At 37.8% G+C, this 12,241-nt stretch overlaps 2 protein-coding genes across 26 annotated transcripts in view; one reads left to right on the forward strand and one right to left on the reverse strand.

Moving 5' to 3' along the window:
• Positions 1-12,241, forward strand: part of CFAP92 (cilia and flagella associated protein 92 (putative)) — a 332,392-nt gene that overhangs the window by 86,149 nt on the left and 234,002 nt on the right. The window lies entirely within an intron of this gene.
• IQSEC1 (IQ motif and Sec7 domain ArfGEF 1) overlaps positions 1-12,241 on the reverse strand; it is a gene marked incomplete at its 5' end in the record, with an annotated part of 298,180 nt that overhangs the window by 5,200 nt on the left and 280,739 nt on the right. For 17 of the 25 annotated variants that reach the window (XM_083489190.1, XM_083489202.1, XM_083489201.1 and 14 more), the window contains 4 exons: positions 693-742; positions 7,872-8,048; positions 9,147-9,308; positions 11,878-11,977. In XM_083489190.1, the coding sequence (XP_083345316.1) occupies positions 693-742; positions 7,872-8,048; positions 9,147-9,308; positions 11,878-11,977 (489 nt within the window). The remainder of the gene's footprint in view (positions 1-692; positions 743-7,871; positions 8,049-9,146; positions 9,309-11,877; positions 11,978-12,241) is intronic. The other 8 variants (XM_083489191.1, XM_083489189.1, XM_083489188.1 and 5 more) reach the window with 1 other exon arrangement.

A 12,241-nucleotide genomic window follows, 5' to 3' on the forward strand; every position in this document is an offset into this window, starting at 1 on the left:
CTGTAGTCTACCTAATTCAAACACACACAGACACCACACACACATACGCACACACACACGTGCGCGCGCACACACACACACAAAAATCTGCAGGTTGAATTCAAAGACATGAACAGTATATAAATGGTTTGAAGATGAATGAAATCTCATGAAATCCACATTGAATTCATCCGTCTTATTTGTTTTCTTTCCCCATGCCCTATCTATGCAATTCCATGGTGTCACGACTGCATACATTTCGCAATTTAACTTGAAAAATAAGCAATGTGAATGGCTGAGCATGACGTCAGTAGCTAAGTTAAATATCAAACAGCACCAACGGTGTACTGTGGAACAAATAACCACTGGGCCTTTAAGCAGGGACCAGACTGTAATGGTGGCAAGAGGGCACATCATATTCATTTAACCATGCTTGCAGGAACAGAAGGGGACGAGGTTAGCTGAAATAATAATAATAATTAAAAAAATGGTACTTGATCTAAAAACAAGCCAGAAGTAGTAGTAGTGTTGCTGTTTTCTTTAAAAAATAAATAAATAAAAATCTAAAAATACGAAGTGAGTAGCCTTGGCATGCATTTTTATTTGAGGCAGGCAGGTTGTATGTTAGAAGAAAAAGAGCAAAAAAATGTATATAAAAGAAAGGTTTGAAATGCACATCACATCCAGCTAGACATCAGTAACTTCCTACTTACTTCCATATTGCTGTCTAGCGATCCTGCACTGCTGCGACGCCCACGCTTGCCTGCCCAGGACATGCAATACCATAGATTAGAGACTGAGACAAGACCTGGGTGATCAACAGCCGCCTTCGCTGATGCCTTGTAGGATCCTCTAGTGGGGTCTGGAGATTAACTTTGCATGTTGTGATAGGACAGGAACTGAAACTATACTAGTAAACATTTAAAGCACAATCCTGTACATGATTACTCAGAAGAAAGTCCCCACTCTGTTTGGCGGAGCTTGCTCTTAAGTAAGTGTGCTTAGGATTCTAGCCTTAGGATGCAATTCACATCCCACTGACGTCAGAGGGGAAGCTCCCACTTATTTTAATGGGTGGAACCACTGAAATTTAAAGCTTCTCGTTTAATTACATGTCTTTCTCAGCTGTAGTTTATGGGGGGAATGCTTGTGTCTGGGAATCCTTAATGCACTCGGTAGATGTACAATACTTGTATTATAATGGCCTTCAGTGGGTAGGATTTTGATAACTGTTTTTATATGTATCAAGTATTTCTTAAATACCGTTTAAAAATATTTCAGGTACTGTTGCAGTGCAGTCCTAAGAGTGCTTATTCAGAAGTTGCACTGAGTTAAACTACTGCAGTCTTAACGTCTCCAAGGATGGGATTAGGCATTTTGTCCGCATTTCAAAGTTTTAGTACTTGAAATTATAATTATCAAGATACAATAGTGGATTTCATATAACATTCTTCCATGGTAAAACTAAACTTAATTTTCTGTAGAAAATTTAAACTGCAGTGCCATACTTATGGTGAGATTGTGTTTGTCAACTGTGCAGTGCTTACACATTTAAGATATAGCCACAATTGCCTACCGTTTGTGGCTTTGTTTTTATAAACATGTGTGCTCAGATCAGATGCCAGATCTTACATGCAGGCCCCTAACTTGGTGATTCATATTCCTAAATAACTTATTTTGGCATCAAAATGACAGCATGACTGGCCAAAAGACAGAACAAAGTACTCTGATTTCTAAAACTTACTACTTGATGCACCTTTTGAGAATGTACACTGAAATAAAAGCAAGTATGGCTGGTATATTTGTTTAATGTTAACTTATGGACTAAGCAAGTATAAAAGTTTTCTGTTCTAGAAACAAGCCATGTAAGAATGTAGGAGCATCACTGCTGGATCAGGCCAAAGGCCCATATAGTCCATCATCCATTTTTCAGTGGCCAACCAGATGCCTACTGGATGAAGTCTACAAGTAACACCTGAGTACATTCTGTTTCCAACAGAGCATGGCCAAGCATGGCTAGCAGCCATTGATAGCCTTACATGAATGTGTCTAATCTGTTTAAAGACATTCACGGCAGGTACCTTCATTACATTTTGTGGGAGAGAATTCCATGTAACTATGTGTAAAGAAGTATTTTCTTTTGTCTGAATCTTCCAACATTAAGCTTCTTTGGATGGCCCCAATTTCCAGTAGTATGAGAGAAGCCTATCCACTCAATGCATAATTTTATACACCTCTATCATGTGCCCTCTTTCCTTGCCTTTTCAACGGTAAGCTCAAACTTTTCTCCTCAGGCAAGTTGCTCCAACCCTTTGATCATTTTGGGCTCCAGAACAGTCCAGATAAAATAAAGTAGCTCCAGAGTAAATTAATCATAATTTTAGTAACTAGAGTTTAATGATGAAGCCCATTTCTTAATGGAGACTTGAGTTCTTTACATATTAGTTTCCTAATACATCTTTACATCTTAGTTTCCTCACAAAAGTCACACAATTCCCTCAAAGCTCTAACAATATGAAAAGCTCTCTTTTTCCATGGTGAAATAAACAACACAGCTTCATGACAGCAACCTTTTTCTATAGTCCCTTTCGTATCAGGTTTTGTAGAGTTGCTTGCCTTTTCTAAGCGCTTAACACATTTTATGGGAGTAATGTTTTCCAAACTATACTTAAAGGCTGCCAGAAAACATACAGCACTGCACTGAACATGATTTCATATGCCAAGAAGGTGCGTATACTTCTTAGGCTCTACATTTAATAATACATATGTACAAAGTATTCTCTACCAGCCTTCCCCAAAAAGGGACAGAGGGCAGACATCTCTTTTGAACAGAGGAAAGCAGGTGAGTGTTAGGGTAAACATGATTGCAAGCCCTCTTCTGTAGGGGAGTGGGCACAATTCATCATCTCTCCAGACTTCTACAAAAATGAGCGACCAAGCCTGTGAATTTTTTCAACACACAACTCTAAGAAGCAACTTAATTTCACTTATCTTCCTTTTTTCTTTTTACCCAGAGCTGCAGATTGGTGTGGCTCCCTTCTCTATAACCAGGCCTTGGGCTGATTAACATTCTATGGCCTTTTAAATGTGTTTGAGGGAGGGGGTTTATCGGTTTGTTTCTGTTTTAATATGTAATTTGTGTTATTTTGTGTTTTTATATTGTGAACTGCCCCTTGATGTTCAGATGCAGGGCAGTATAAAAATATAATAATAATAATAATAATAATAATAATAATAATAATAATAATAATAATAATAATAATTTGTTCTTGTTGGTATCCTTCTGTCTCAAGAGACAATGGAGTGTGCCTCTGGGGGTGAAGTGACCTCCCCAGGGCACAAGGAGGGCCTGAGCTGTGAATGGAGGGCCTGAGCTGCCAAGGCAACAGGACCCTCCCTTTCGGTGTCACTCATATGGTCCAAAGGAAAGGAAAGCAATGCATCTGGAACCAGCTTGGCTGCAGGAGTTGCCAGAAGGAGGCATACAAGGCGCCATCCAACCGTCTTAGGGACTCCACTCTGGATTTGTGTAGGGTTTACTCCTCAGCCCTTTCTTCTCTTGAAGACATCCTGTAAGGCAGCAGAATTTTCCTTCTCCTTCTAGATAGGCTACCTTCCCAAGTTGACAAGCCCCAGCTGCCCATCACTTCCTTCGACTATTTGGGTCTGAGGTAAGTTCATTGGTTAGCTGTGTTACTTTCATACTTTTATCTTGTGATAACCTGATAACTAGGTACAGATAAACAAATCTAATATATCTACAATGAAGGGTTTTTTTGGTGGTGGTGCCCCAGTTTTGGAATATCTGTCTAATAAGGTGTGCCTGGTGTCAACTTTACAAGCTTTTAGATGCCAGCTTAATAAATGATTATTTATGCAGATACTTTAAGATGTATTAAGATATAATGCCCCCATTTCTTTTTTATTTTAGAGTTGTCTTTTATTGATGTTGTTTTATTTTATTACGACGGGCATATGTTCCCTGACTTCTTTTAGTGAAGGGCAGTAAAATTGTTTTAAATAAGTAAATAAATAATTTTACAATTCTGTACGGTCATATCTATAGCTGCCTGAAGCAGGGCCTTCTCTGGTGTGGCACTGTAATTATGGAATGACATTGCCTTGAGAAGGCAACCTGGATACATATTTTCCAAATTTCAGGAAATTAGTACAAGCTTCATATACCTTGAGTATAAGGGACCTCAATGTTTGTAGGCTTTAATTTAAGCAACTGTATCTCATCATCTTAAACTGCATCTTGTCATCTTAAAATGCTCAGACTCATCTGAGGTAGGTTTCTGACTCAAAATCAATCCTACTCTTACAACACCATGGTGATGCATCTGGCAAATTTCTAAATCTTTCACAACTATCCTTGAATGTCTCCTCCAATTATGCAGGTGGGGGGGGGGGAATGATGCTTAAGATGGTAATTGCGGTCATATTTCCAAAGCAATCCAAACCCTGGCTCAAGTTTTTCCTCTAACATCATGCAGCAAATGGCTAGTCAGTTACCAAGGGTCTATTCCGGAGGTCAGAGTACAAATTGCAAATATGCACTTCAGCTTAAAGATATTTCATTTGGACCTATTTATTCTTTATCACATAATGAAACAACTTGTGGAAGTTGTCTGGGCTGCATGAGACACAAACAAGTAAACCTGACTTTGTCAAACTAAACAAGCAGCCTTTAAAAGCTAGCCATTTATTATTTTAAATAAATTATACAGTGGTGCCCCGCAAGACGAATGCCTCGCAAGACGAAAAACCCGCTAGACGAAAGAGTTTTCTGTTTTTCGATGCGCTTTGCAAGACGAATTTCCCTATGGGCTTGCTTCGCAAAACGAAAAAGTCTTGCGAGTCTTGCGATTTTTTCTGCCCCCCCCTTTCTAAGCCGCTAAGCCGCTAATAGCCTTTTAGCCGCTAAGCCGCTACGTCTTTAATAGCCGCTAAACCGCTAATCTGCTAATAGGGTTGCTTTGCAAGACAAAAAAACCGCTAGACGAAGAGACTCGCGGAACGGATTAATTTCGTCTTGCGAGGCACCACTGTACTTTAATAAATTGGAGAAGTGTTAAAGGACATATTTAATGCTGGAGGCCTGGAAAACCTAATTCAGGTGGTGAGAATAATATAGGGCTTAAAAAATCCAACATGCAGGGTGGAGAGTCCTTCATATGTTTGTTGGACTACAACTCCCATCAGCACCAGCCAGTATGACCGATGGTCAGGAATGATGAGTGTTGTAGTCCAGAAACGTGTAGAGGGCCACAGGTTCCCTGGCCCTGAACTAAAAGATGCTTTGCCTTAACATTTTTGACATATTTTTCTTTTAAAAAGAAAAACATTAAATATCCAAGTTTTACATACATCATAGTATCCAAAAACAACATTATTACATATTTACACAATCTCTGAAATAAAAATTATAAAGCAGTTATAACCACTGTTTGAGTGGTAAAATTAATTTTTATATTTTTTTAAAAAACCAAGGTAACCTTTTGAAAAAAGCATGTTTCTACCTACATAAGATACACATATTCTACTTCATCAGCCTCCTCCTGCGTTCTGTAGCAAAGCAACACTACATGATTTTTAGCTACATGCTCAATCTTTCTATTGGAGGGGAGTGATGGCATAAAATGACAGTGTTGTTTAAGCTAAACACTTCAGAATATCATTGCAGTGAGGGCCAGTTCAAACATGTATCTTTGAAGATCATATTTAACATGAACCCTATAGATACACACATTTAAAAAAGTAGTAAAAGATGTTATCTACACATCTTGTTCATTTTTCATGAAATCAAAGGATCATCAGTATCAGCCTATAATTTACACAGAATGTGTTACCATGTGAAGCATTTTACCTCTATGATTTGAAACTGCATGGAGGAAACTTTCTGTGGGGGCACCATGTTTGAACCCATGGAAATCACTCCAAAGGCCAACTTCTATAGAACTGCACCTGTTTCTAGTTGGTTCTTGGCAATAGCTAACATAATCAATGAAAATACCACCTAGGTTATCCTAACCAATACCTAACTGTATGTGTGTGTTTCTTAAATTAATTGCACTGCACAAGTCCAAACATAAACTCTCCATAATTATGACTCAATAAAAATGTTAAAATTAAGTTTAGCTGGGTTTAACATAGTCACTGCTTAAACCCTTCAGTCTGACGCCTATATTCAACTACAGAAAATAACTTGCCAGTGATGAGTATATGCCAACAGAAGGCATATGTTGTTGACATATGGGATGTTTCATGCTTATGAAAAATTCATCTTGTTTATGGTAAAGAATCCTCCAAATGAAGCTAGCTACATGACAATGTCTGAAGTAAATGTTTGAAAGCTCCTAGTAGGATGAAAAGTGTTAACTGGGAATCATGTCAAGTAATAGGTACATTAGTGAAAATCCTGTTTCTAAAAATGAATGTTGTCATTCTCAATGAAAAACAGAAAAGTGAAACCATTCTTACATGAAACTAAATAATGACAACTGAGGCCTCATCCAAAGTCTACTCAAGTGCACATTTTTAAATAAAATTCTAAAAAGCGTTAATTCAGTGGACCTTTGCACTGGTGTTGTTCCATGCAATGGATTCATGGTTGTCACTGAATTGTCCCCAAAGGAAAGTAATATATAATAATTACTATGGATAAATAATTGTGGCTAAATAGAAAGTAAACCCGTTTGGTAAAAATAAAGATGCAGATATTAGTATGTGTATATTTTGATGCACAAATAGGCATGTGCACATAATTACACATAGCACATACTTAAGATTAGTATTGATGACTGTAGCACAGTAGAAGCTTACACATGATATTTTAAAGAGAAAGGTATACTTCACTTTTATATAGAGGTCAAAATAATATATAGGATGAAAAGTAAGCAAAAATTTAAATCTATTTGCTAGTGGTATATTATAATTTAGCATAGTGTACATGGTGTTAACAGGCAGAGCAATTCTACTAGCAACAGCAGGAACCAATAACGTGCCTGTTCTTTTGCACACATAGCTGAAATGTAGTGCCTGACATTCAAAATACACCAGGGCATTGATTTCCAGTCATAATCGTAGTGGCATTTTTCTACGTTCTGCACACATGGGTGAAATGTAATGATTAAAATGCATACATTCCAAAACCAGGTATAACATCTATAATTTAAAATATATTTTAAACTTCCATCACCATCCAGATCAGTTCAAACTTTAGGCCCAAAAGCAGTGGTGAAATTACTACTTTGCCAAAATGGTTCCTTCCCCATTATGCTGGCAACAGTAGTGTAGTATATACACAAGCCACAGTTTCAGCAAGATCTAGAGTCTACGTTTTGAGCAATACGATAAAGTAGCACCAGTCACACAACTATATCCGATTTATGTTTCTCTAGGTAGAATTTAGCAGGGCTTCACTCAATTTCATTCATCAATATACTACATGGATACACATAAGCACAAAATGCACAAGAAGCAGCCAATACACAATGATTTGGGTGGGTTTTCCCCCCTAATGACAATATAAGGAAGAAAATAACAAAAAGGGACGCAAAACTAAACAGTTTACTCCTAGCATTATACCTAGCACTTAATTAACCATTATTTTATTATAAACTTACAATTTTTCTCTGTCTTCTTTCTCCTTTTAAAGTATACATAGAAAGCTACAACAGTTTAATATTTTCAAATGGAATTTTTGAATAAGCAGAGGGGGAAAAACAGAAAAAAACCACACTACTAACAATGAGACATATTTAACTTTCTCAGGATTACATTTTTACATTTTCATATTTGTTAGTGTATTCTTTGAACACACACACATACACACATGCATATATTAAGGTTCAATGAATATATTTATCAAAGAAGGAAGAAATGCATACCTGCTTCAGAGAGGTCTCTAAGAGAGCTGCTAAGGGCACTCCTTTTAAGACCCTCCCCAGTGGCGTAACTGTCATCAAGGCAGGCACGATTCAATGTCCCATTGCCAGACTCTTTTTTCAGGCTAGAGCACTGAGACATGCTTGGTCGTACTACACCTTTCTGCTTTTCAAGTTCAGCTGAAAAGAGAGCAGAAGCCAATTACTCTATTGGCTCTTTCAGATTGTAGTGCTGAAAAAATACGTATAGACTCTTCGCTGGCTCGTTAATAATTTCAATAATCCCCAATGCAATTCTTTTAAAAATTGGCACCTGGACAAATAAAGCTTGCTCCGTCTGCAAAAGGCACAGCATTCCAGAAGCTGGGCCACACACCGGAGCCTTTTAAGGGCTTCTACAACAGAAAGCTCTGTGTGAGAAGGCGCATTCCTATTAATTTCAGTGTTGGGGAATATTTCATATACCTAAGCCTTTTGCCCATCCCTTCTCCTTTGGCACCAGAAATGCTCAGAAACAGTACCTCACATAATGTAGTCTCTGGCGCACAAAGCAAAACAAACAAACAAACAAACAAACAAACAAATATCATTAGGTAGCAATGAACAAAGCAATGCCATCAAATTTGCCATGTCTTCATTTGGTTGGGTGTCACTGCACCTTGGTAGTCTGTGTGCATAATTGTATCACAACAGCCTACCAATGCAAATCCTTCTGCCAGACTCCAGATGGCAGTGGCACATAACCATGTGGTAACAGCCAGTCATGGAGTTTAAAAGTGTGGTCAGAGCTGAAATGGATGGCCTTGGACCACTGTAAGTCTCCTGAGGAAAATGCAATATATCAGCACTTAGTAAAACATTCTCGTATTTCAACTGCAGTTTAATCTTGAGTAGTATTCAGTCACAATTTCTGAGCAAATTTTAACTTTATAAAGAAATCTTTTTGTAAATACCGTATTTTTTGCTCTATAAGACTTACTTTTTCCCTCCCAAAAAGTAAGGGGAAATGTGTGTGCATCTTATGGAGCGAATGCAGGCTGCGCAGCTATCCCAGAAGCCAGAACAGCAAGAGGGATTGCTGCTTTCACTGCGCAATGATCCCTCTTGCTGTTCTGGTTTTTGAGATTCAGAATTTTTTTTTCTTGTTTTCCTCCTTCAAAAACTAGGTGCGTCTTGTCGTCTGGTGCGTCTTACAGAGCGAAAAATACGGTATGCCAAAATAGATTCACCTAACATAATTAATTTTAAATGCTCTACTATATGTACCTTTGTACTTACACTCTATTCTGTGCTTTTCCATTTCTTGTACCTCTGCAACAGACTCCCTCAGATCATCCGTAAATTTCTTTCTGTCCTGGGGATTTGGCGCATTGAAATTTATCAAAACTTTTATATCTGCTCCCGGAACAGCTGATGTGAGCCGTATGCCATTAGGATAATCTAGGAAGTGGTAAAAGGGATATATGTATATTAATTTCTTTCAAGGGTTTTCTGTTCTCTATTTGCATCTCCAAATGTGAAAAAGATACCTTGGTCTAAGAACAGCTTAGTTTATGAACAACTTGGATTAAGAAAGCTGCAAACCCAGAAATAGATGTTTTGGTTTGTGAACTTTGCCTTGGAATAAGAACATGTTTCACTTCCTGTTGAGTGTGTTCCATTTGTAAATTGAGTCCCCCGCTGCTATGGGAAAGCACACCTTGGTTTAAGAATGCTTTGGTTTAAGAACGGACTTCCAGAACAGATTAAGTTCATAAACCAAGGTACCACTGTACATCCCAGTACATCAAAGATTTCCATTACATTAACATTTCTTGGTAACCATGTGCAACTGATAGGATAAGGCCTGGAAGCATCTGTGTCTATTCTGCTCCTCCCAGAGTAGACCGGGCAACTTACCCTGAGGGAGATATGTATTGGAATCTCAGGGCTTCTAGGTCTCTCTGTGTTTCTGGTGTTATTTCAGGGGGTCTAAGATGCCTACAGGTCTGTCACATTCTTTACAGTTTCTGGCAGAAACTGTCCTCTCTGTCACCAACTACCTCCAGGAATAACATGGAGGGTCCGAATGAAAACAAGACCTTACTGAACAGCCATTCAAAGATTACTACAAAACTATAAACTTGGCAAAATCCCACCATTTGTAGGCAGAAAAATGGGAAATGACTTTCTCAGAACCAAGAATGCTGTTGGATTAGGTGGAAGTCCCATCTAGACCAGCACCCTGTTCTTACAGTGGCTGACTAGATGCCTATGGGAAGTCTTCAAAGAGGGCATTTTATGGGGGTGAACCTATGGTTTATCCTGTAGACGGCTACTTGCTGTCATTTTTTCAGCCACATAAGTCTCCTGGGTGAATCAAATGTGTCATCATACATGATGAGGGGCGTTTGAGGGAAAACAACAGTCACCACTCACTCAAGGATTTCCGCCATATATCACAGACTAGATGCAGTGGTAGACTGAATGATCACTGAAATCCTCTGATGGGGCACTTCTGGTGGTTCCTCACACCCTCAAGACCATCACCAGGGACTCTGGTGAGGCAGGCCCTGCCCTGTGGAACTCCCTTGCAGCAGTGGTTTGGTGGGAACTATCCCTCCTTCATTCATATGTTACTTGAAAACTTTACTGTTCAGAAAGGCCTTTGCAACATGAATTTTCTTGTTAAGTCAATCAGTATTTACTGATGTTAAAATGAATATCGTTATTTTGTGTTTATATGTTGTATTCCGCCCTGTTGTATTTTTTAATGAAAGTGCATCTTATAAAATTGTAAATAGACAAATATCATCACAAGGCCGACAGCTATGGCAATCAAATATAAGTGGGATTACACCCCCGTCATCTGCCCCAATCCTTACATTTTTGAGCCAAAAGGGCTTCTAAATAGAAAAGTACTAAAAGTACTAAATAAAGCATGTTAATACTTTTAATTACTTTTAATATACAACTTTCTGAGGATAAATAAATAAATAAATAAATAAATAAATAAAATTGAGTAAGGCAAGAAATGTTTAAAAACCGTATAAAATGGATTTGTCCACCATCAAAAGAGGATATATAAAACAATGCATATTTTGTACAAAAATAGTACATATACAGCTGGATACACAAATGTTCACTTAAATAAATTCTCAGAAAGGGGTATGAAAATATCTTCTGAAGACTTTTTAAAGGTTAGAATTGGCAGGAGGAAGGAAGTTGGTGAATATATTTTCACTGTTACGAGGTCTCTAGTGAAAAGAAACTGCAGACCTTCATGTTTTTAAAATGAAGGTTTGTTCTGGAAAAAGTGGAAGTATCTATTTTGTCTTTCCCTCATGACCTACGAATGTGGAGATAAATACTTTATTTCCTTTCAAAGAATTAACTGATTCCTCAAAATACATTTTACCCTTATCATCCACTCCCCATTGCCAATCATTTCCATCACCTTGCCAGCTTAAATGGAATGCTTTTCACTGCCTTTGCTTTAATTGACAGAATTCTCAGAAGGTATATGAATTCCATTCCTTGAGAACAAGTTGAATCTGACAGCTGCAACATGCAGATAGGCTGGGTGGGATATTTGTAGCTTGCTGCCTTCAGCTACAATAATGGCTATGCATTACTTAAAGAAAAATGCTGAAGGGGGAGAAATCTGGAGGAGAGTGTCAGGCTGTGTTGAACCAAACTGATCTTTCTCCCAAATATCCCGTATGTGTACATATACTAAACCATTATAGCTCACATGTTTCAGAGAATCAAGATTTCATACTTTATTTTTAAAAGTCTTTGAATGCTATTCTTATTCTGTTTCATAAACATTTAAATAAATGTGGTAACAAAGCAAAATCACACTATCACGTCAATATTAACAATAGGTTTTCATTGCCTTTCTGCAATATCTTTTCTAAAAAATGGGGGAAAACCACTAGATACCTTGCTTCCTCAAGGTATAGTTATTCTTAAGAAGTGAGGTGCACCAATTTACCCTTAACTCATATGAGAAGCTAAAAACACTTACACTGATTCTCAAAAAGGAGCACCTGCATTCCATAGAGGGAAAAGGACTGTCGAAAACTGTATGTGACTGAATTCTTCTTCTTTTGAAAGATCTTAGTGACCTAAAAATATCAACAAGCATAGAAATCAATGTTGGAGAAAAGTATTCAGTTAGTTAAAAATACTGAAATGTATGGACAATAAACCCTTATAATATTACACCAGTAAGCATCCTGAAGACAAACTCTGCCTAAAATACCATTTCCATTTACTAGCCTTTTGGCTTCTCTGCACAACTTTCCTAGCTGATCCTGAGCACTGCATACAACTGTAGTTGTATATACAGCTCTTCATCCACATATGAATAACAATCCATGCAGAAACCC

This window comes from Podarcis liolepis (assembly GCF_965112155.1).
Source record: "Podarcis liolepis genome assembly, chromosome: 2".
Taxonomy (NCBI): Eukaryota; Metazoa; Chordata; class Lepidosauria; order Squamata; family Lacertidae; genus Podarcis; species Podarcis liolepis.